Raw genomic sequence first — 24,929 nt, 5'->3', positions numbered from 1 at the left:
CTCTGGGCTGAGGTCTTAAACTTAAAAGAAAGTGGGGGAAATTGCTCAGTCATCTATTTGTTCATTTTTTTTAATATATCAAACAGATCATGCTCCTGAACAAGGCAAAAATTTGATGGATCCTGCAGCTGTTCCTTCCCACTGTTTCTTCTTTGATGTCCAGGTTGATATCACCAATGCTGACACAGCATCAACCAGCTGCTTCTACTTCTGTTCCTGGCAAGACTCTGCTTTTACACATGCAAGCATGCCTGAAGACAGACACCGAGGGTTGCTAAGGGCAGTTGATTCCAGAAGCAGGTGAGTATATATTCCATTTCAGGGGCATAATTTTGGACATCATTCTGACATTCATCCGTACCAAATCAAATTCCTTCCTGTCTGTACATCTTTATGTAACAGTCACTTTCTGGGTCAATGTCAAGAACTGAACTGGGGAAAAAACCCCAGAGTAAAGGGAGAAGTCACTACATGAAAAGACCATGATGCTAAGAGCTCTACTAATCCCACATCTCTTCTAACTAGTAGTCCCCAGAATGCATCCAGTTCACACAACACCTAAGAACTTTTAGATTAGAATATTTACAATATTTACAATAAAGAAACAAAAATATGTTCTGCTTATAGAAAGGAAAAAGTACGTAGAATTTTACAAAATCGCTATTTCAAAAGCAGTTCTCAGACTTTTCTCAGAGCTGCCTCCTTTGTAATGCATCAAAGCTCAGCCTTCTCTCCCACCTGCTGTGTGGTTCATTGTAAGAATATTCCCTTGCAAAGAAATTTAGAAAAGCATTAAACTGTAGGGCTTTTGTAATGGGCTTAAATGGTAACTGAAATTTGTTAATTTCCCCATCAGCCTTCCCCACTTTCTTAAGGAGTAACTCATGGCAAGCGATATGTAACAACACAACTAAGGGTGCTCTTTCATTTACAAAGAACCTAAAAATGCTATGGAAATATTGAATATTTTTAGAAACAGAAACTCAGATAGTATCAGTTATCTACAGAGAAACTGAAAACTGGTTTCAAACTGCGCCTGTCTAGACTCAATGTATATTAGTCTTCTGAGCCACTTAACAGCTGCTTCGCTGTGAGAGTGGTAATTAAATAACCACACCAGCAATACAAAGGACCACAAAGACATCACAAGAAACTTGTCAGCTCAGACATGTCAGGTCACCATGTTGGTTACCCGTTGTCATTGCTTCTAACTAGATGCTCATCCCTGTGCAAAGCTGGAGCCTGTAACTACTGTGGAAAATGGGCATAGCTCAGGACAGGTGATCCCTGTGATCTGGGTGAGCGTGGTGAGAACATCTGAGGCGCTGACCTGAAACACTCTGCATGAAGGACTCCCCACTGTTTCGGCTAGTCTCAGTTCTTCACAGTCTCTGCACCTCCTAGCTGTGCAGAAGTGGCCACCGAGGTCATAACGACCTATTAGTGCTGCCCAGTTCACCACCTAATTGTGAAAATGGCTGTGCAACTGCAAGCCCACAACAAAAGAGTGGTTGTATCCTTCTGGAAAAAACATTTCTCTGTTTGAAATAGCAGGTCTGGGCTATGCTATAAACACATTTTGCGACAGCGCAGCTTTTTAGGTACAGGGGCCTGTTACTTGCATCTCCTCTAAACAGCAGGTACAGAAATGCAGGTACTGCTTTTGCAGGATGTATACCTGTATTTGTCATGGTTAATAAGAAGCATCCTGAGAAAGAGTCATGAAACTTGCTCAGGGTTGTGGTGAAATATAATTTGCACAGCAGTTTTTATCACGTTCCTGTGAGACGAGCTCTATTTTTAAGCTTGGTTTCACAAAATAAGGAAACTGGTATGTCAGAAAGCGAAGTGGTAAGATGTAGAAGCAGCAGTAAAAGCTAAGTGAGCAACTCTGGAATCACTCATATTTGATTGATTGAAATATTGTCTTAGCAACTATTTAGCAACAACTGTTTATAAAACACTTAAGTAATAGCCACTCAAGTAGTTTTTTCAGAAGCAGTCTGAAAAAGCCAGATGAATTTTCCGCTAACAATTTTAGCAGCTTGTTTTTATCCTTAGGCTGCACTGTCCTCAGCTTCTTTCAGCAGCACCCAGGTAGAGAATGGACAAGTCAAGCTGTCCCTTTCAATCGCTGCTATGGTCTGTGACTCTCTGTGATGAGAACCAAGCATATGGGTAGAAAGGATGTCTCAGGGAGTTCTGGCTGCTTGTACATAACCTGTCTTTCCATCTTCAATTTCCACGTCCACTCAACTTCTGGGAGAGTGCATGCAAATACTCATGGATACCAGGAAGGAGACCTCAGCACTCCATACGGGAGTGCAGAGTGATTCCTGAATGCTTGGCAACTGTGCAGCGGTTTGGAAAGACTTCATATCTTCGCAGGGCCTTGGGAAAGAGACATTCCTTAGGGACGACTCTGACAAAGCTAGTGGAGTATGCTGTAATTCTAGCCCTTGAGACATAAGTAGGAAACCCTGTGAGATGTCTTGATGACTATATTCAATCACAAGAGGTATCTTGTAATCAATGTGTTAATTGTGGACTTCAGAAATTGCCAGGCACTCTGCTTCAAGGCGGGGCAGACCTGATTTCTAAGCCACATACCTTTCTAAAGCACATATTTCCTCCACTCCCCTAATCCTGGGGTGCTTTGATAAGTAAGGACCAAAACATCATTATGATTTTGCTCACCTACTTAGCCAAGGTGGTTTTGCTTCCAGGCTCTCACGGTCGTAGTAATGAGAAAGGACTGGGGGCTTTTCAGCTGCTCCTCGATCTGCTCCCACTGAACTCAGGAACCACCTCCCACCCCAGCCACCATTTTCATACCATAGGTGTTGGTGCCCAGGAGTGCACCAGCTGCGTTCGGAAGGATTCATTTTAGTGTTGATATCTATAGATACATCTAGCTATGGTACTTCTATCTATTCATATTCTTGGAGCATCAACAAAGTATTTGTTGATGGAATCATCAAAAATTTGCTGATGGAAGCATCAATTTTAAATCTAGTGTCATATTCAGTCATGAAACATCACTTCTTCAGTGGATGGACTTTGTTCCCCGTAGTGTGTTTTCCCTTGATTTCACCATTTTTGGCTCTTGCTCTCAGCTTAAAAAAGCATTCATATTTTTGGTCCCCTAGCCCAAGGGGGCCCTCTGACTCCAATTTCTCTTCTGTTGGTCCCAGCCCAGAGTCCTAGACCCCCAGCTCTAGCCTTTGCTGGATGCCTTTGGTTCCTAACTCCCTGAACAACTTTTCTGTTATTGAATCCACTAAGACTTTGAAACTGGGGTCTTGACTGCCTTTGTCTGGGTTAACAAGAATGCAAGTTTCTCAGCAAAAAGGATTGTTAGGTGCTAGGGAGCGTCTGCTTGGATACAGTGTTTGAAAAACAAACTTGACTATATGTTTCCATTGGTAGTATGCTTTTTAACTTCCACTCAGCATTTATTTATGGGAAATTTTTATTTGTAAGAATGTTTGTATTGACAGAAACTCTCAGAAACTCCCTGAACGAGTGCTTGGTCTTCCAAAAGTCATGAAAGATTTACCTATCTAATCAATTTGCATTTTTGCTTGATTCTTCTCCTTATATTTATAAAACTGAATTGTCCATACCGGACATTAACCATTATGAGGTGACGTCAATGGCCAATAGAGCACCATGAAAATAAAAATACATTATAGGCAGAGTGAAAAGTCCATGCATAGTGTGTATCTGACTGGAAAATGAACAATAATTTTTTTTTTAAGATACTTGCAAAAAAATTCCAAGTTCATTCTCAGAACTATTAGTGAAAGACATAAATTTAAAACATCATCTAAACAGAGCAAAATGTTGTAAGAACTGATGACCTTCTCTTTCCTTCTCTATGTTCGTATTCAGTATTTCTCTAATGTGTTTTTTGGTCATAAAAAAACCAATTATATTTTGGTATATATTCTGCTCAGCATGTAAAATTCCACAGACATACCTGCAAACAGATTTAGCTCTTAAAGGGAAGCTGTTTGCTTAATATTCCTTAGAAAAGTGACTTTTTAAACACAGAGATTATTTCTGAAACAAAGCTAGCCCCCAAAAGTGAGTGGATTTAAAGCTGTAAAAAAACCTTCTGATTGTACAAATATATATAGTTTCCTGTTATACCTCAGATATCATTGTCCATGAACAATTCTCATAAATTCCATGGGAAAAACTTCAGCTCTGAAAAACAGCACAGATACTGAGCTGCTTCAACCAAATGCTCTCACCCCTGATCACCATCCCTTTTTCTCTGATCACCACACAGGGAGAGCCTTGACCATCCTCCTTAGCCTGTGGCTCAGCAATAATTGAAATGCTGTGGCCAGATGGTTTTGTTTTCCAGGAGGTGAGGATAGCATGATATTCCCCAGAAGGTGCATGTAATTTGTTTGTAGGACATTACATTTTTTTTAAAAGCAAAAGAAAACACTGGTATGTAGATACAACAATTTTGTGGCAGTCTCTATATTGGGAAATAACATCTTTTCACCTTAAAGAGATTATCCTCATCCTGAAAATCTCACAATAAAAATGAACGGAGATAAGGGAAGGTAAAGGAAGAAAAAAAGGGCAGATGAAAATGGAAAAAAAGGAGCTTTAACACTTACTTATAACAAATCCACATTGTTCTTGCTTATTAATAATTGGAAATTAAAAGGAGAAACTCTGGAATACCTAACAAAGGACAAGATAGAGCAAACACGTTTGGGGGTGCTTTTTCATTTTCTGTGAGAGCAAACCCCTGTGAAATATGGCAGAACATAGTCTAGGGAGCAAGCAAGGATGGAGTAAGTCTGAATAAAAAGAGACTCAGAAAACAAGAGGACAAGACGACTGGGCAAGGCAGGAGAAAGAGCCATTTAAATGCAAGGAAGACTGAGCTCTACTGTGCCTCCAGAGTGAAGAGTAAGAGCTTCAAAGGAGAGTCAGGGAAAAGCAGTAAAGAAATGGTAGATATTCAGGGAGTATGAAAGAAAAAAGGTTGAAAAGGCCTGCATGGATAAGCAAGGGCTCCTGACCAAAATCAAACATAAAAAGGAATCTTAGAAGAGGTGGGAGCAGGACAGACAACCCTGGAGGAATACAGACACACTCTCTGAGCACGTAGGGAAAGCCACAGACCATCTGGAGCTGAAACTGATGAGGAGTGTGAAGGACAGCGCAAAAGCATTCTACACATAAAAAATGTGGGACCACTGCTGAAGTGGGGAGGGTACCTGGTGACAAAGGACATGGAGAAGACTGATGTACTCAGTGCCTACCTTCAGTGGAGGAGGATCAGGATAGGGACCATTGAACTGGACACCGACGAGACCATTGGATCTGACAGGATGCACAGGAGTGCTCAAGGAGCTGGCCAACACCATCATGAGGCCACTTTTGATTGTCTTTGAAAGGTCAGGCAGGATAAGGGAGGTTCCGGAGGACTAGGAAAAAGAAAATGTCCCTCCTGTTTTCCAGAAGAGCAAGAAGTTAAGAGTCAGGGAACTACAGGCTGATTAACCTCACCTCAGTCCCCGAAAAGCTGATCGATCAACTAATCCTGGAAACAATTTCTAAACATACAAAGAACAAAAAGGCAATTGGGAGTAGTCATCATGGATTTATGCTTAGGGGGAATCATGCTTAATCAACCTGATAGCCTTCTATGGTGAGATGACTGGTGAACAAAAGGTGATATCTGGATATTGTGTATCTGAACTTTAGCAAGGCTTTCAACACCGTCTCCCATAATATCCTCATAGACAAACTGACACGGAATGAACTAGATAAGAGTATGGTAACAGAAAGTTGGCTGAACAACCAGGCTCCAAGCCTTGTGATCAGTGGCAAGAAGTCCAGCTGGAGGATAGTCCCTACTGGAGTTAATGAGAGGTCAATAGTAGGGCCAATGCTGTTTGACATCTCCATGAATGACAGGGTGCACTCTCAGAAGAAAGTTTGCAGATGATACAAAACTGGGAGGAGTGGCTGATACCACACATGGGTGGACTGCCATTCAGAAGGATTTTGACAGCCTGGAGAAATGGTCCAACAAGAACCATGTGATGTTCAAGAAAGGGAAATGCCAAGTCCTGCATCTGGGGAGGAACAATCTCAGGCAGCAGTACACACTGAGGGCCAGCTCTCTGGAAGGCAGCTTTGAAGAGAAGAACCCAGGGGTGCTGGTGGACACAAAGTTGTCCACAAACGGCAATGTGCCCTTGTGACAAAGAATGCTGACAGCACCATGGTTCTCATTAGTATACGTATTGCCACTACAGGAGAGGCATGGACATAGTAGAGTGAGTCCATCTTAAGGCTACAAAGATGACAGAGGGACTGGAGCATCTGACATTTGAGGAGAGGCTGAGAGAGCTGTGATTGTTCAGCCTGGAGAAGAGAAGGCGCAGGGGCATGATACCAATGTGCACAAATACCTGGTCAGGGGGGACTAAATAAGATGGAGAAAGACTCCAAACTGGGCAAGCTGCTCTAGTTGACCCTTACTGAGCAGTAGGTTGGAATAGGTGATACCCAGAGATCTCTTCCAAACTCAACTATTCTGCAACTCTGTGAAATTATTTACTTTGTTTTTCTAAATTTAATGCTTCTCCAAGTATTCCATAGTTTAATACTGACTGCAGAAGCACAACTGTTTTCAGCAGCTATACTTGGGAGGATGTTTATAGGTTGGGGTAGACTTGGAACAGTTTCTCAAGAAAAATACCATGTAACTGAAACACTTGCATGGATCTTATAATATTGAGAATATTTTTCTTTTCAAAAAGTGCTTTCATATTCTCTTACAAAAAGATTTCTGAAGATCAAACGCAGTGAAGACTCATTCCTCACATATTTGTACTTCGAGGTTTCACTGCAAGCTGTAGTTTTAAATTCTTCCATTCTTGGGCATTTGTAAGAGCTCTGGTGTCTAATTTTCCTGTTTGATTTCTTGAGATATTCTACCAGACAAGAGACAGCCTGTGCTACAGCTAGCCTAGAGCTGCATTTGTTAGACCTCACAGGCCACTTTACATATGCTGATTAGATAGCTTGTTACTGCCAAATAAAGAGGATACTGGCAGAGTTGTGCGATAAATTGGGTCTCTCTCTCTCTCCCCTCTACTAGGCAGATTCTTCCTCAATATTTACAAGTGCTTTAAGATGTGAGTACAATTCTGAACCCATTTAGGCAGGGAGACTAACAGGCAGAGCGCAATTGCATACATTTCTATATCAAATCCAACTAATGAATGCAGACTATTTTTTGTAATCTAAACAGGAGATTTAAAAAAGAGGAAGCTGCAAGATAAAACATTTGTATAATAACAAACATGCTGAGCAGTAATATACATATTTCTTTGATTTTATTCAAAGAAAAGGAACAAAAAAGGTATGTTAATAAAAGGTTACTTATATATATACAACATCCTGCTTGGCCTTGGAGGCAGACTTTTCAGAGTTTAAATTAATAAAACTCAAAACTTTGTTACAAAGCAGTTTCAGACTGCAGATGTACGAATGGATCTAATCATTAGGCATAGAGAAAACTTACACTGTCTGTCCCCTTACTTCCCTATTTTCATGAAGAAAAATGCTCATAAGCAAAAGAAAACTAATTTGTTCTTGCTTTCATCATTCTGAACACAAACAGTAATAGTAGAGTGAACTGGGGAGTGTATATTTGGAAATAGTAACAAAGGCACACACAAGCTGTGAAATAGCATTTCAGCACATTTTAAATACATTTTTAACTGGAATTTTGGGTGACAAACTGTTTTGCCATCTCAAGATGGAGAAAGAGATCACAATTTTCTCCCTCCAAAGCTTACGTAAATGAGGGTTTTCGACAGAAACTCAGATGATTTAGAAGGAAATTGAAACGTCTGTGTAGGGGTTAAAAATTCTACAGATACACTAGTAAGAGAAACTTTTGTGGTTTTGGTTTCCACAGTCTTCTCAGAACTAATACCAGTATCACTACAGGTTAACACACGTAAGTACTTTTGCTAATGGTCTAAATACGCATATCTCTTTTTATCAGTTCAAAATTACATAAAAGTGTTTGTATTGTGTAATTTTTGCTGTTGGAACAACAAGTCTCATACCTAGGCCATTTAGGACCCTTCAGAAGGAGATTACTATTAATCTTCTTCCGTCTGCAACAAAGCTACCCTCAAACAATGAGGCTAAAATCATCAATATTTTGGCAAAATCATGAATGAACCAAGAACAGTAGCTGTACAGCACATGGAAGGGTTGTTTTTTTGTTTGTTTGCTTTTAATTTAAATACAGTACACATTAGCATAAATCCAAAGCATTTGATTAAAACACCAGGGTGTATCATGCCCCCGAGGTATGATGAGGCATCTTTGAGGAGGAGGCAGATTTGCCCTGTCTAAAGAACACTGCTCTCTGCGAATCACTGCAGTCCACACGAACAGAGGGGAGACCAGGTGCATGTCTCCTACCAGTGAGCTCTCACAGCTCCAGATGGCCTCTTGTTCCAGGGAACCATTACTTTTTTCTTTGCTCCCCCACAGCGCTTAAGATACCTGCTTAAATGATCCATGTGGCAGGGTTTGACTAGAGAAGTTACTCAGGTTGAAGGCCTTACCCTACCTGACTTTCCTCCACCATGCTCACAAATGGAGTGTAATGGCTCCTGGAATTATATTGGGGCTTCCTATTTTAAACCAGACATGGACCTGAGTGTTGGGTGCTGCAGCTTTTTACCTTAAACCCCTCATGACAGAGAAGTTCTTTCTCTCCATACAACAAAGCCAGCAGGACAGAATGCTGTCCCACAGAGGATGGCAGAAAGAAATAACTTTGCTAAACCAAAGTTATTTATGCCAGCTTGGCATCTTCCTGCATAATATTGTTTGAGGACTGCGCATTCATCAGTATGGTCTGCTGAAGTGTAGCAGCCAGTAGCAAGTTAAATAACCTTTACACATTTTATTTATGAAGAAGCCTCAGCAAAGTTTGTTTGCATGGAGCCATTGACCCTAGCTATTGCAAAATAAGCAGCCTGTCAACGTAATCTCCCAGGCAAACACCTTCTAGGACAAAGAATAAGCTTTACTGCTTCACCTCAATACTTCAAAACTAGAAAAAGTTTAATAAACTGTGATTATTTGCTAAACTGACTACCGAAGACAGGCCATCAATCTTCCTAAAGTCACTGTAGTGTCATATTTTAATGCAAGATACTGTTTTGTATAGGCTGTTTCTGCCTTGGAAGAGAAATGCGATCCAACTAGGTAAGGGTTATATCAGCTATACTCTAACAATTCATATGTATCAGCTCATAATTCTCTGGATAGACTAGTCTTGTGACAGTGCCAAAACTGAGCATGACAACTCAAATCATGGCTAAAAAATGTATATACAGCTCATTGAGGCAATTGTTAAGTCAATATAAATGTGATAGACTCTAACTGCAGGAACGAATAGAAAAATGAAAAAATGACCGCAACTTTCCGTTACAAATGAGATATGGGCACAATCTGTGAGAGGGGAATTTGAAAATTAAGGTAAATTGTTTTACTTGAAAATTTAATGTTAAGAAAGTTTTACTAAGAAGACACTGAAGCCAGTAAGGTATGTTGCTGGCCACCATGATTTATGTGGGAACTAACGTTAAGCACAAACTAACAGACTACACAGGCAGTGCTGGCTCTAGGATGGACTGATATCTCACCTGTTCTTACTGGAGTTATCAGTAGCTTTTAACTTTCAATTTTAAATTGTGCTTTTAATTTAAATTTTGTCAATTTGTTGCCACGCCATGTGGCAAGAGATCCTAGCTTTTCTGACAGTAAGTTGCCTTTAAATCTCTGCATCCTAACTTCTCATACACAATTAGAGCTACCTTAAAAGCTAATTCTCCTACAGTTTCAAATCCTTATGGTGACTTTAATGTTTTAAAAAAATATGGCATAAGTTCTTAAGCAGAATTTATGAACGCTCTTTCATCTGCATTAATAATTGAGAGCTGTGGAAGAAAAAAAATCTATTAGAGAGCGTGCATACACTGCAATGTTCAGCTTGTGCTACTGGTCAAGAGTCCTGAGGAAAGCGTGTACCTTCTCTTGTACAGGTAACCATAATCTCTTATGTACAGCTGTGCTTCTTCCAGACCAGAACTAACCTGCATCTGGCAAGCTCAGTATGCTGGCAAAGGCACCCAAGTAATTTTGTTTTTCCGCAGCATAACCCAGATTAATGGGAGTTAAATTTAAAATGGTTAATGCAATGCCTGTTTGCCTATTACACAATGAGCAGAGGAGACTAGTGCAAACTGTAAACGCTGAACAGAAATGCTGGGAAGATTCTTCATATGAGTCCCCTCGAAAAGGGGGACAACATCAGACTAATAGGAATTGCTATAAACACTGTAACCAAATAAAGGCAGGACTAGATGGCTTAGACGATTAGTAATGAGCAACAGGCTCATTAATCGGGCACTAACCCAAACCCAGACAAGGCTGGTAGTCACCAGGCTGCTCTACCATGGCGGGCCGGGATGAGGGTGGCTGTGGAATGACCACGGGCATCACCCCAGTGCTGCGGGCGATGGCGTGCGCAGAGGGGATCAGCGCCATGAGGGGCTTGAGGCGCACCCCTCTGCTGGAAACAGCAACCCTACCCTGCAGCGCTCGAGGCTACCGCGAAAGCTTCCAGACCCCGAAACAGTAAATAAAACAACAGATTCTGCGCAGCCCTACGGGCCCAACCTGTGTTCGGCAACACCCGGCCGCCCCGGGCCCTCCTTCTGCGGATGGCGGGCCGCGGCCTCCCCAGGTGCGCCCGCACGGCCTTTGCGGGGCGGGGAGCGTTTTTAAAAGCCACCAGCAAAGCCGGAGGACAAGGATCGAGCGCCCCCGCCTCCGCCACACCCCTCCTCAGCGGCGACCGGGCCGTCCCGTCTCCGGTCTGCGACCGCGCCCGTCATTCCCGCCCGGTGCCACCGGCCCGGCCCAAGGAGGGGGACACCCCCAAGGTCACGCAGCCGACGGCAGAGGGTACCCGGCTCGGGGCGTGTGAGGCGCGGTAACGGATTTAACGGCCCGCCCCGCCGCCGCCATCCCCGTGACCGGCCGCCCCGCCTCCCCGGGGCCAGCCGCCAGCGCGGGGCGGGCGGGGCCTGCGCCTGACAGAAAGGCGGGGGCGGGCGGCGGCAGGCAAGCAGGCAGGCAGGCAGGCCGGGCGGGCCGGTGGCTCCTCAGTGCGCGGAGGCCGCCGGGCTGGTGGAGCAGCAGCAGCAGGAGGAGGCATTTCGAGAGCCCGCCCGCTGCCGCTCCGCACGCCACCAGGCCGCCCAGCCTCCCTCCTTCTCTCCCACTCCGCCGCCGGCTCCGGCTCCAGCTCGGGCCGCCGCGCCCCGGGGATGGCGGTGCTGGCCCTGGCCCTGGAGGGACTCGCCATCTTCGGGCTCATCCTCTTCGTCGTGCTCTGGCTCATGCACTTCATGTCCATCATCTACACGTAAGCGCGGGCGGCGGGGGAGGTGGGGGAATGGCGGCGGCGTTGTTCCCTCACGCCCCTCCGCCCGCCATCGCGCCGCTGAGGAGCAGGGCAGCGGGCCTCGTCCCCCGCCACCGCTCCGCCTTCCCCCCCCGCGGGTGTCAGGCTCCGGGACCCGCCCTGGCACAGGAGCAGGGCCGGGGGGCTGCTCACCTGCGGGCCGGCGTCTCCTGTGGGGCCCGGCGCGCACCCCGGGACCGGGTCGGCTGTCGTGAGGGGGCACAGCCCGTCCCCCGCCATCGGTCCTCAAGGGAAACACCACCTCCGCAGGCTTCTGCTTTTGCACCGTGGTCTTTGCTCCTCCACCTTTAGTGCTGCCAGGGAAGGCTTGAGTTTTGGGTGTTTGGGTTTTTTTTTGTTGGTACACCTGTAAAGCCAGGCTTTTCTGCTGACGGTGGGAGACCAAGGTGCACAGCAGTTATAAAATGTGTGCTTTTTTTGACTGTGCAAGGAGTGCACAGCAGAACAACTGAACTAGCACAGTAGCCTGTGTTGACCGGACAGAATTTTGGCTATATGTATGCTTTTTTCCTTCTGAGAAATAGCACTAGTAAAAGGAGGTATGCATAGTGTGTCCAGACCCTTCTTGGATAACTCTGAGGAAAAATGCTTTAAGAGTTCATGCGGCGTGTTTGTCTTGGTGGCTAACAAACAAAGCAGATTCCTGCTTGAGCCTGATAGAGGAGTTATCTGTGAGTATGTGGGGAAAGGATTAACAACACACCTCACTTTCTGTAGAAGGCCATGTTTTTACTCTCTTAAATCAAAGGCCACTGTTGTATCACTACAGGCATTAGAAAATATCTGAATTTCCATTTGCTTTGCTTGTGCTTATCTGGTCTCCTGTCTTGCTGTTCCACGTGCATCTGATAAGTATCTGTGATAAACCCCAGCCCTTATTGAAGGCAGAGCTGCTCTTGAACTCATGGGTGCTAGAGAATTGCTTCTACTGCCCTTAGTCGCCGTTGCCTTGCTCTTTTTTATGTGAAATCACTTAGAAGCTCTAATAATTTTTCTGTACTGTAGTTGGGTTGTCTTTAGATCTTATATTTACTTGAATAATTACCTTCTTTCTTGAAAAGTAGCTGAATGGGTTGTCTTGGGCACAAATGGCGGGGTTTCTGTACTGGGGGACTGCAAGGGTGCCAAGTGGGGGAAGAGACCATGGACTACCATGGGCACAGCTGATTCTGGACAGCTTTGAAGCTGTTGAAAACTACCCATTGCATGCTAAAACCTCAGCCTATCAGATAAGTGTGTGTGGTGTTGCTGCTCATAAATCTTTTAAGAAAGAGTGGCAGCTGCAAGGGGCAGGAGACACAAATGGAGATATGGGGGAAGACATGCGAGAGGATGAACAGGAGGAGAAAGGATGAGATACGCTAAGAGAGAACAGAGGAGAACCAGTGGAATGGGACACTGTAGGGCAGTCCCTGCCACAGGAGCTACACCCTCAAAGAGACTGCCTCCTGTGCAGGCTGCACACTGGAGCAGGGATGCTCCTGAATAGACTGTGGGCTGCAGGCAAGCTGTGGCAGAGCAAGTATACATACCCCTGAAGGGACTGCAACCTGTGGGTGATCTGTGTGTGTGCAGCTGGGATACACACATGCCCCCTGAGGGACTGTAGCCTGTGGGTGACCCAACCCTGAGGAGACTGCAGCCCATGGCAGACCCGTACTGGGGCAGAGACTCTGCCGCAGGGATTGCAACCTGTAGGTACGTCACTCCAGAGCAGGTACACCTGCTGGAGCAGAGTAACAGCTAAGATACAACCAGCAGTGGAGTAAGAAGCAAGGCGTGGCAGAAAAACCATTACGCACTGACCCTTGCCTCCTACGTTTCTTCGCTGAAGGGCTTGGGAGGGACTGAGTGTAAGGAGCAGTGAAAACAAGAGCAGTTCGCATGGAAAGGTGGGGAGGAAAGGTCTCTGACTGAAGCTGAGCCTGGGGAAGGAGGACAGAAGGTGCTTCCCTAAAAGTCTGGTTACTTATCTTTTTTCTGGATACTCAAATTGATAATTAATTGTCTGTTAATTGGCAATAATTTAAAGTCAGTAGAATTCCCTGAGTTGAGACTGTTTTGCCTGTGACAGTAATTGGTGGGGAATGCAGGTAGCAGCTGGACTTGGTGTGCCCTGGGGCTGGAGTATTTGCAGGGGTGTGAAACTTGGAAGGAGTTGTTTTTTGTTATTAGGGATCTGCATTGCAAGTGTATATATTGTGTATGGGGAGTTAAAGCAAACAATGTGTTATCAGGTGGAAAACTTGCCAGCTGCGAAGGGGGTGGGTAAGAATTGGGGTAGTCTTGTCCCAATCTGTGAGACCTGTGTAGAAAAGTGTGTTTCCAATAGGGCTCTTGAGATACCATCTCAGCAGGTCCAGAACCAGGGGCTGACTCTTTGTCAGAGTAATGGGCTGGTGGCAACAGGGATGTTTAGTGCTTAAAGGTGGCCCTTGGTTGGAGGTGAGCAGCTGGTAGCACTGAAGTGACCAAGTTGCAAGCTGTGCTGGGTTAGCAGACTGTTGTGGAGGAGCTGCCCCAGTTACAGTGATTTGGAAGATCTGTGGAAACAGGACCACTGCTCCTTGTAGTGTGACCACACAGCTGCCCTCTGCTTGTAGTGAAATTAAAGAAATGCTGGACACCTAGAGCAGCCATCCCACGGAGATGTCTGTGCAGTGGCTGTGGTGGTGCTGGGAAACTGGATCTGGTGGGATATAGCTGATAGCTGGAGACAGCACTGCTCTGGTGAGTACGGACCCTGTGGCACGTGTAGGCATTGCCTTGTGTGAGGAAGGAAGGTTGTGGGGTTGTCTGGTGGAATAGTATGTGGAGAAATGGCCTGATCCTGCAAGCAAGGTTCCCCTGTGAAAGGAATTTAGCAGAAAGAGGTAATTAACTTTGTTTGCTTTGGCTGCTGAGGTGCATTTAGGGGAAGGAACACTAGGTAGGTGGTGATTGCCAATGCCATGGCCTGAAAACTTGTGGCTGGACAATGTTACTAGTGGCCCTCATCTCAGAGAGACTGTTTTGTTCTGGGCAGTGGGCACAGCACGCTGTACCCTTTCCTGCACCCTAGACCACTGAGGTATGACGGGGGGTCTTTACTTATAGATGGAAAATCCTTTGGATGTCAGTGGGAGGATGTAGTATTAAAGTAGAATTATGTGATACCTGTCATGTACTGAAAACTGCTTACATTGTACCTGATACAGGAAATGAAGAAGAAAGATGAAACTAATCAGTCTAATTAGTCTTCCTGTTTTCTCTTTATGGACAGTATTGTTGGTTTAACCCTTTTTTTTAATGTCCTTGGGGTAGAGGCTGTTTGTCCTCTGTCAGCCCTGTGTCTAGCAGTGCTGAACTGGTGAGTTGGAAGCATGGATCTGTGCCACTGGAGTACTAAAATAATGTTGAAACATGTCAGCGAAGCTGTTGTCCTTCTGTGGTTCCCCATTGGTACTTCAGATGTTTGATTTAGCAAAATACTTAGAACAAGTGTGAATTAAGTAGATGAATGGGATTATTCAAGAAAGTAAGCTTTTTTTGTCTTGAAGTGTTGTCAGCAGTTGTTGTCAAGGTTAAGGTCATGACAGCATTTCAGCTGTGTTGGTTTGTGCTGTAATTGCTTTAAAAGATGTAGCTTTTGGATATCTAAGGTACTGTACAAGGTTTCAGTTGATGAAAAATGTCTGTTCTTCCATACTGCACTTGTGAAATCTGATTCTTTCCACCTCTTCCCCATAGTGCCCTTCCCTACTTTGAAGGGTTTTGATTTACAAATAAGTATAGTAGGATGGGTTGATTTCATACTACTTTAAAGTAAGCAGGTGGGCTGAAGCAATGAAATGCAAATAGCCACACTGTTAAGTCAAAAGGCCAATCCTTATAAATTGTCTAACATGTGATTATGAAATGGATCTTGGTTTGGTGCTCTCTCAGTAATACTGAGTCAGTGAAGTAAATGCAATAAGCATGGACCAAATGGCAGGATTTTATAGCTAGTAATTAGATAAAGTGTGGTCTGCATGTATTACTCTGCTGGGATATTTGACCTGTTTGAGTTGCTATTCTTTATACCCAACTCAGAACCTTGACTAAGACTCTTTCTTGCTTGCATATAGGGTCTTCAGTTGGAGTTGAGACACCAGCTAATCCAGTAGGAGGAATTCAGTGCTGGAGGTTTTCTGATATACTGATTCTGAAACCATCTGAAGTTGTGTAGTTGTATAGACAATGAAAATGAACTTACGGCTATACATTTGTGTTTAGTTCTGAATCTGAAATGGAAAACCATGTGTATGATGTGCTAATAAGGAAAAATATTTATAGTACTGGCTAAAGTGTTGTTCAGGAAACCAAGGAGTAAGTTTTTCTATTTTAGCAGTCTATTAAAATTGTTACTTAATTATTCTTACTAACTTCTGTTCTAAGAACATGCAAAGAGTGGAACAGAAGTCTTGTGAAAAAGGGGAAAAGTGGAAAAAAAAACCCCAACAAACAAAACTAAAGCTATTTTGGGGGGTTTTTGGCATTCTTAACACATCTTGATTTTTCTGAATCACCGGTTAGCAAGATCTGTGATAGTGGATTTTTTAACTGTATTTCAAAATAGATGGTTCTAGTTTAATAATGATAGGAACCTTCTGAACACGCTGTGCCTCTTTTGAAAATAAAGCTGGCAGGCAAAGCCTGTGGAACCTAGAAAATGCCTTATTTAAGCATAATCATTCTGATCTCAGTTTCCCTAATCTGTCTTCAAACTTTAGTCTAAAAAAAATGATAAAAGGTCTTATTTTTTTTCTCTGAATAACTCTCACTACTTGTTGTTGATCACTATTTCAACTTGAACACCAAGTAGTGTGTAAATTTATTGTGGTACTGAGGAGAGGCAATAGAATGGCTTTTAAGTTAAAGAAGTCAAATTCAGTCTTTGGTGACTGGCACTGAACATTGCCTCTGCCACAGAATTACTAGGAAATGTTTGGTAAATCTCTTGAGCTGTTTATATCTTGCTGCTTTATTTGCCTGGTCCACAAAACTGGACTCATGGTGTCCATGTTCTGGTTTTGAGTCTCCATTGTTCTTGTAACAATTGTCAGTGGTAATTCTAATTATATCACTTAATGCATATCACTTCCTTTCTTGAAGGCATCCACAGTCAGTTGATACTGAGGTTGTTCATTGCCTTGGTTCCCAGGTGTAAGTGGGAAGGGTAGTGCATGCCATTTAATTGATAAATATGTTGCTGGTTTTAGCTTTATAAAGTAATTTAATTGTCTATAAGTTACTATAGTCAATGAAGAAATTAATTCTGCATTCATGTGGCATTTGGATGTAACTGGGCCCATTGTGCCTTGTCTACTGAGTGAAACCCAAGACTTTCAGAAACATATAAACGTAATAAAACACCTGAATGTAACTAAAAGTAATTAATAGCCTTAGTGTAATATATATACCCACAAGGAGGAAATTCAGTTTGCACAGATGCATGAAACTCAAGTTTCCTGACATACTTTTGCAAAGTTGAAGAGCTTTCTAAACATGGCTTCCAAACCTAAACACCCTCCCCCACATAGTTGATGTTTGCTGTTTTTTTTATGTGAACTCATTTTTATCCTTTGGTTAATAATCTATTGATGTATAGTAATTGTGACCTTTCATTCTTAAGAAAATAACAGTTCTGTTTCTCTTGGCCCTGCTCAATTGTCTTGTCAGCCTGTTTTTTTTCTTTGTCCCTCCCTTGCGGCTCAATCCATGATTTGTGTGCGGGCTTACCCTGCTCTCTTCTCTGACCTCTCTGCTTGTCTTCTATTGTCTCCTTTTCACCTTTTAGCTTGTTGGTGGGGCTGTCTTTCTTTGGACTGCTGTAGATTTTCCACTGTCAGTGTCTGGCAACAGATTGGCTAAAGTGTCTGTTAAGAGCAGTAGTAGTTACTCAGTGTGCCATCATAGGGTTGCATTGTCTTTGCTTTGTGGAAGTGCTTCAGAGGCGGTCTTGTCACAGATAGGAGCCAGGAGGGGATGAAGCGTAGATCTAATTTAAAAGGTGATCTTTAGAGAATTCATCTGTTCCTATCAGGTGTTACCAGGCGTAAGTGAACTAACATTTTGATAGACTTTGGAAATGATGCAAATACTCCTTTCTGAGATCAGAGGTACCCTTTCTTCTTGTTAATAATCAAACTCAAACAGAAAACTGAGAAGCGTGATTGTACTGGAGTTTCTTCAGGAAGTGGCTGGAAGAAGTCTAGCACATGCAGAATGCTGCATCTGCTCTTGGGTTTGTCTTCATTCCTTAGTTGAATCTTTGTTGAACTTCAGCCATTCATGCTGAAATTTTCCGTGCAGGTTGTCCACCTCGGGGTGAGTGTTTTTTCCAGTTATGTAGCTGATGACAAGTTTGATGTAAAATGTTGGTAACTTTAACAATAGGTGGTTGTCTATGATCTTGTGTATGTGGAACAGGGAATGAAGCAAACTCATGATCTGTATGAGCAATCTCTTTCTGCACAAAATCTTAGAGGCTTAAAAGCAAGTAAAAAAGGATTTGGATGTTTGACCACAAACTGGGACACTGGAGAAGCATGAAAAGTTGCAAAGTTATCTGAGGCTTCTGTTTGGTCTTGGGTAACATTTTTATCTTTTTGCTATTTCTCTCAATATCCCTGTCTCCAATAATCTGTGCATTGAGGATGGACCCCACTTATGCAAAAAGCTTAAGATACTTGCTGTGAGTGTTACATCCATACAACTAGATGGTTGCTTTTACTCAGTAAGTGAATGACAGCATTGTAGCAGAGGCAAATCTGAAGGACAGTAATGTGAAGATATGAAATCAAGTACAGTTACTGGGGAGAAACACAGGAAAATGACAGGGTATGGGAACACACAAGTGGCTGAGGCTTTAACAATTTAGAGGCAGAGCTAAGAGTCAGTTTTTCAGCCCTGTGAATGAAATCGGAGTGTTTCAGGCTGGAAATGCCTGTTGAAGGTTCAGTTCCAACGCCCTGTGCTCAAAGCTGGACCAAATTTCAGCAGTTTGCTCTGTGTACACTGCATAGGTAGGATAAGATAGCTTGTGATTGAAGATGGAAACCACTAAAGGGATACTAAGTGTGAGATGCACAAAATCATCAGGGGTCAGTGCTGGGGCCAGTAGGGAAAGCAAAATGGTGCAGAACCAGAAATTGGAGAGTGATAACCACGTGGGAGAAAACCCATAATGTTGGAGGCAGTTGGGGAAGGCCAGTTTCTCAATGGCATGAGTCAGGGATAAGATACAGACTATAAACCTTGGGGTGACAGTATGGTAGTAGTGGCTCTGAATGTGAATGACTTAACAGTATGCAAGGAACCAAAGCCTAGATCAAAGACTGTCTAGGGTAGATTTAAAGGAGTGGAGTTGTGGGAGGCTGGATGGTATGCTTATGCTGAGAGGAGGGAAGACGGTGCCATAGAAGTGACAAGTGGTCCTTAAAAACAAACCACATCTGTTTGAGTGGTTTGCATGGAAGGGGAAGATAAGAAACTGCAAGATTTAGGGTATGTAAGGTGACAATGAAATGGGTTGGGTTAGTGGAGCACAAGGCAAAAAAGCATCCAGCCTTGTATATCAGCTGCAGTGGAAGAAGCTGAACAGTGGGATGAGGAATATAATTTCTTTGTCAGGATATGAAGATTTCAAAGAAGTTTAAAGAAAATGAGGTTTTACATGAGCTGTGTTTCCATAAAGGCCTAACTTTTGATTAAGGTGGGCGAGTAGAGTGGTAGATAAGTGACTTTAAAAATTAATTTGTGAAATTTCTGTCAGAACTGCTCTGTGGCATGCTAAGTAACTAACTAGTTTTACTGGTTTACTTGAGCACCCTTCAGTATTTGTGTCCATTAGTCCCTGGGAGTTGCATAATGCCAAATAGTGGTGTCAGAGTTCACTGGGATTTTTACTTTTTGTTTTAACTGAAATTACGTTCTTTGCTTTTGAGACACTTAATATTGCTTTTGCTTTTTACTGAAGACTATTGTTTAAAAGAAATGATTAATTACTTTACTGTGAGAAATGTTTTAAAGAACTTTTCGTTTTGTTAATTGCAAGGTGAATAGTTTTGCATTTTCTTAAATATGTTGCACTTAATAGTGGATGAGGACCCAGGGTAGACTTCACCCTCTCATAATTGGCCTGGGTGAATTCATACCTTGAGGCAAATTATTGAAGTTGTATCATACATAAAGGAAGTCTTATGCTGCCCTTTGGACAAATAAGGTAAAAACATGCTTACAAGTGTAAACAAACATAGAAGGCCGAAATGAAGCATTGTACAAAGTGAAAGATTAGGGTTATTTTGGCAGTGATACTTCCAATGTTTTGCTTTTGGAATTGTTGTATTTCTTAAAGCAATTTTTGAACACTTGATAGGTGCTTCTAGTGGACCAATCATTTTTCATTAAAACAGTGGGATAACTAATAATGCATCTTTATTGTCAGTTTGTGCTGGTAGTTGCTTTAGTCTGGTTTAGACCACTTATTGTCCCCCTTTTCAGAAACACCTCTTTGTAAACCAAAGACTGTTTTGGTTTTGTTGTTTTGTGTGTTTTTCCCCTGCTGCACCCCACCCCCACATTGGTAGGGTTCATCTCATCTTTGTCAGCAGTACAGTCCATGAATAGGAATCTGTAAATAAAGTTAAACATTAATTTTTATTTGTTTTCAAGTGTCCTATTTTTATTGAGTGCTTGCCTTCAGGTTTTGGTTCAATATACCTGTATAGTCATTATGACTTCCCAGGTGACTGCTGCTTTGGTTTCCTAGTGGGCTGTGTGCTACAATTCCTTATAAGGCAGAAAAAATATTTCTCTAGTCATAGGCACACCTCGTTAGGCATAAAATAATCAAGCTGCTGAAAGCCAGATTTTGGTCAATAAACTAAGCTGTTACTGAGGATGTATACGTCTTTAGTGTAAACAACATGCACAGTATGAGGTGATACAGTGGGTTGTTGAAATACAATGTCAAGGGTTGTACCTGTTAACCTTTTGAAATACCAATGAGATGTTTCAAAATTAACATACTCCACACTTCCTTTTAAGCAATTTTTAGAGGTGATACATATATTTCATAACAGCATTTCCAAGCAGATATTTTTATGTAGATTGTGTAGTGGTGAGGGAGGTAAACGTTTTGGGTTTTTTTTGAAAGTCTATGACCAAAGTGGTTTGTATTTGGTTTTGGTTTTTTTTGGGAGAAGACAGGTGAAATTTACCAAGTTAATCTTTCTGGTTTGTATCTGTTGGAAATGTAAAAAAAAAAAAAAAAAAAAAAAAATTTACCCTTCTGAAATGTTGTCAAATATGGTGTTGAGTGTAGAAGTGTTACTTAACTCTTTCTTTGGAAGATTTTTTTATAATTGCTTTTGTCAGTTTCTGATGTTCCTTACAGGCTGCTTATTCAAGCTCTCCAAGGCATTTATAGTGAGAGAGCAGTGACACTGTCTTGCTGACAGTTGTGTAGTCCAGACAAAGTTTACAACTTTTTTTATTATCCCAAAGGGGGGTAATATGGACTGGCACTGTGTGTTCAAACTTGTGTGAATTGGTGTTTGAGTAAGATTTCTGCTTCAGAGGTATGCTGTGTTGCACACTGGAAACACTTGCAGCTGAGTTAGTTGAACAAAAAATGGCCTGTCATCCACTGAAAACTAAGAAAATAGGCATGATATCTGCTTTATGATTTGTTAAGGTAGTTTCTGTTTAGTCATTACACAATTCTGTTACTGGCAGTTAACTGTTTTGGAAGCTTTTAGGGAGAAGAAACTGTAAAATTTTGATGGGTGATGGGGATCTGTGGCACAAAGGGAGCATTAAGGGACAGCCTGGGGTCTGTAGGAAGCACATCATCTAATGTTTAACAAATGTTTTTATTTAAACTTGTGCCTTGTGAAATGAATAGGGCTGAGCTATTCTAATCCTATAAATTTGCAAAATTAAAATCAGAAAAACAAATTCAATATTCTCACAGTAAAAATTTTCTAAAGTTTTGTGTTTTGAAAGATCCCATAGTTGACATTGAGGGGTTGATCCCTCAATGAGAGCTGAACCACAGCTCTCTTGCTGTGGTTGGTTTATCTGGCCCAGTGTTACTGCCATCCACTGTGGATGCTTTCATAAATGAAACACAAATCACACAGGATGCAGTTCTCTGAAGTTGCATAATGTTTGTTGCAAGGAGTCTGTATTGAAAAAGCATTTTTATTTCAATGCCTAAGTGGCTCTTGATTTGATGCTCAAAGGGATAATCCAAATCCCCTCCCACCCCTACACCTTCCTAAACATTATGCCATTCTAATCTGCTTTTAGTGAGCATGTGGCTATGTGGTGACTCAGATCAGCGAGCTGGCTTTTTCTGTGGGATAGTTCTCTGTTTGATCAGCAGGCTCATCCAATTTATCTTGTGGCGCTGACTGTTTTATAGCCACCAGTAGGCCGAGGGTGTGGGAAAGCAGAAACAGGGAATGAATTGCTATTTTCATGGCAGCCTGCAGATAGACTACAAGGAAAAACTCTGTGTTCATTTTAATGCTTAGTATGATCCAGCAGTGGCTGTGTTGTAGGCAACTTGGTTCTGTTAAGCACACTTCATTTCAGCTTGCTGAATTGTAAATTATCTAGGATTCAGACAGCAAAAGGGTTCCCATTACTTCATGTTTAACTACAATCTATTGTATGGGAGCTTGTTTATTTCTTTTTTATCGTGCAGGAACAGGGAAGGGAGTAGGAGAAAAACTTCTAGATTAAAAAAAGGGAGTGTTTGCTGGTTTTAAGATGAGGTCTGTAATGTTTGTTCTTTCTTTTTCCTGAAAGATAAGGTTTTTTTCTACGTAGAACTCTAAAATATGTTTGAAAAACTTAACCTTCCCCTTCTCTCCCCCTCTTTTAAAAAAAACACTGTATCAAATTATGGATTGAATCTACTGAATGTGACTATTGTGATAACATGTGGACGATGCTTCTTAAAGAATTTCAGCTTTGTATGAAGGCTTCAATTCAAAATGGCAAATAGCACTAGATAGGATTTTTACTCTTCTACACTGTATAATTTTATTTGTCTTTATTACTAGCCACTGACTGAACTACAGCTTCCCAAAACTGGAAGAGCAAATTGATGTTTGGTTTTTCAGAACATTTACCTTCTGAAAAATTAGTGGTCACAATCTAGGTTCTTTCTCACTCAATTCTCAATGCCTTTAATTCAATTTTTTTTTGTTGTTGTTGAAAAGCTTTGACTGGTGCTATTTTGGAACTTGTTTTTAAGGTTGTTTTTTTAAATCATTTCCCTTTCTCTCCACTACCCATCGTGATTTCAGTGCATTACATTCTAAGGTACCTTTTTTTTTAATCTGTGGGGTGTGTGTAGTGCAGAAGAAAATACACATTGAAAGTGAATGAAATATTTGGTCTGCCTTCCACCCTCAGCTGGAATGTGATGAAGCAGTAAGCAATTGCAGTGTGCTTTTCAACATAAACTTCTAGTATGCAATACTAGAATTGCAATATGCAATACTATATTACATTTTAAGGGTTGGGTTTTTTTTTGTAGGCACGTACAAACCTATAACTCTTTCTCTGCTGGCAGACAGCCACAAGAAGTCTGTGCTACTAAGTGGACACCTGAGTCTTACCCACCATTTCCTTCTTTCAGACTTGCCTACTTCCCTCTATCTCTGGGCATTTAGTCAAGACCAACTGACGTTTAATTGTTTTTAATTAGAATTGCTGTCATACTAAAAGTGACATTGGAGTTTCCTCTTAAGTCCTTTCCACTTGTTCCCAGCTGTGTATTTCTATTCCTTCCTGTTGTTGGACCTGACAGTTGTGTAACTGTTTGGTTGGTGGGTGGATTGACTTGCCTTGTGTCCATATGGCCATTGAATAGGGTGTAAGCAAGTGTCAAGAGTGGAGGATGGAGAAGACTGCCTACCTGAGAACACTCTGGTTGGCTGGTGGCATGGGTTGACCTGGGCCAGCAGCCAAGCAAAGGTGACCTGAACTGGCACCAGCACATTTCTGTGGGGTGATATCTTCCTTTCAGCCAAGAGAGGTAGAAGGGTGGCATACCTCAAGTATTACTTCAAGAGTCACTTGTGGATACTGGCAGTGTTTTATGCTAGTAATTAATTCTAGTTAGCTGTTTCTGGCAGGCAAGTAAGGGCAGAGAGCAAGTTACAAGGGAGTGAATGCTGTAAAGAACTGTGATGCAGAGTTGGTTATGGAAGAGTTTTCAGGGGTCTGACCTAAATCCTTCTGTATGTTTCTAAAGGCTGCTCATCCATGGGCAGCTCAGCTCTTCTGGAAGCCCACTAAAGCCTGATGAGGCAGCATATTCACAGCCACCTTCTTGAACATACTCTGGAGCTTCTTGCAGCCTTCACAGAAGGCAACCTGAAGTGGGAGGAAAGAAGCCAGATTTAACTTTCTGTTTAGTGAGTTGAAGCAGGATTGTATGGGCATTGATTACTGGCACAATGTCTTGTTTGGCTGGTGTTGGTGGCAGCACAGAAAAGGAAAATGGGGGGGGGTTAGATTAGATATTAGGAAGAATTACTTTACTGAAAGAGTGGTCAGGCACTGGAACAGCCTGCCCAGGGAGGTGCTTGAGTCACCATCCCTAGAAGTATTTAAGAAACGTCTAGATTTGGCACTTCAGGGCATGCTCTAGTGGCAGAGATTGTAGGCTGTTTGTTTGTGTGTGTTTTTTTTTGGTGTGTGTGTGGTTGGACTTGATCTCAAAGGTCCTTTCCAACCATGAAGCTTCTATGATCATCCTTTCAAACTGTATACTTGCTAAGATAAACTGACAAAATGCTAACATTACATATGGGGTTATAGTTATGTGGTGGTTTAAGTATGTCAACTAGGTCACTGCGGGATTAGACAAATGTCAGCACCGCTAAGAGTACAGCACATCCCAGAAAAAGAGGGGGAAGGACGAAAGAGGGAGTGCCTCTGAGCAGTAGCCTGTAGTTGAACTCGTTCAGCTATGTTATGTAGCTCCACTGTAGGGAAGAAAAAGGCTGAAAACAAGATGAAGGTGTTCAGTTCTTGATTTAAGAATAATTCTGTCCATTTGCTAGGAGGCCTGTGGCCACAGGAGATGTTGGTTGGTTTGATCTGGTTTGCAATTTTTAAATCTATCTGAAGTCTATGAGGTCCCTAAAAAGGAGAAATAGTGTAGTAGGCCTCTTACTGCACAGTAGCATGCCTGTGTACTCAAATCTGTGTAGAGCAGTATGAGAAAGAAGTACTTGATAATAGTGTGTTATTCAGGCTTAGTTGTGTCATTGCAGAGAGTCCTCTTGTGCATCTCTCTGCCTCCACACCCAAG

General features: G+C 42.4%; 1 protein-coding gene across 1 annotated transcript in view; it reads left to right on the top strand.

Annotated features, from left to right (window-relative positions):
• Positions 1–11,185: 11,185 nt before the first annotated feature.
• UGCG (UDP-glucose ceramide glucosyltransferase) overlaps positions 11,186–24,929 on the top strand; it is a 30,007-nt gene continuing 16,263 nt past the window's right edge. Inside the window, exon 1 of the mRNA XM_063320337.1 lies at positions 11,186–11,509. Within this exon, the coding sequence (XP_063176407.1) occupies positions 11,412–11,509 (98 nt within the window). The 5' untranslated portion in view covers positions 11,186–11,411. The remainder of the gene's footprint in view (positions 11,510–24,929) is intronic.

This window comes from Chroicocephalus ridibundus, chromosome Z (assembly GCF_963924245.1).
Source record: "Chroicocephalus ridibundus chromosome Z, bChrRid1.1, whole genome shotgun sequence".
Lineage (NCBI taxonomy): Eukaryota > Metazoa > Chordata > Aves > Charadriiformes > Laridae > Chroicocephalus > Chroicocephalus ridibundus.
Note: the sequence above shows the minus strand (reverse complement) of the source record. Positions and strands in the feature narration are given on the sequence as shown.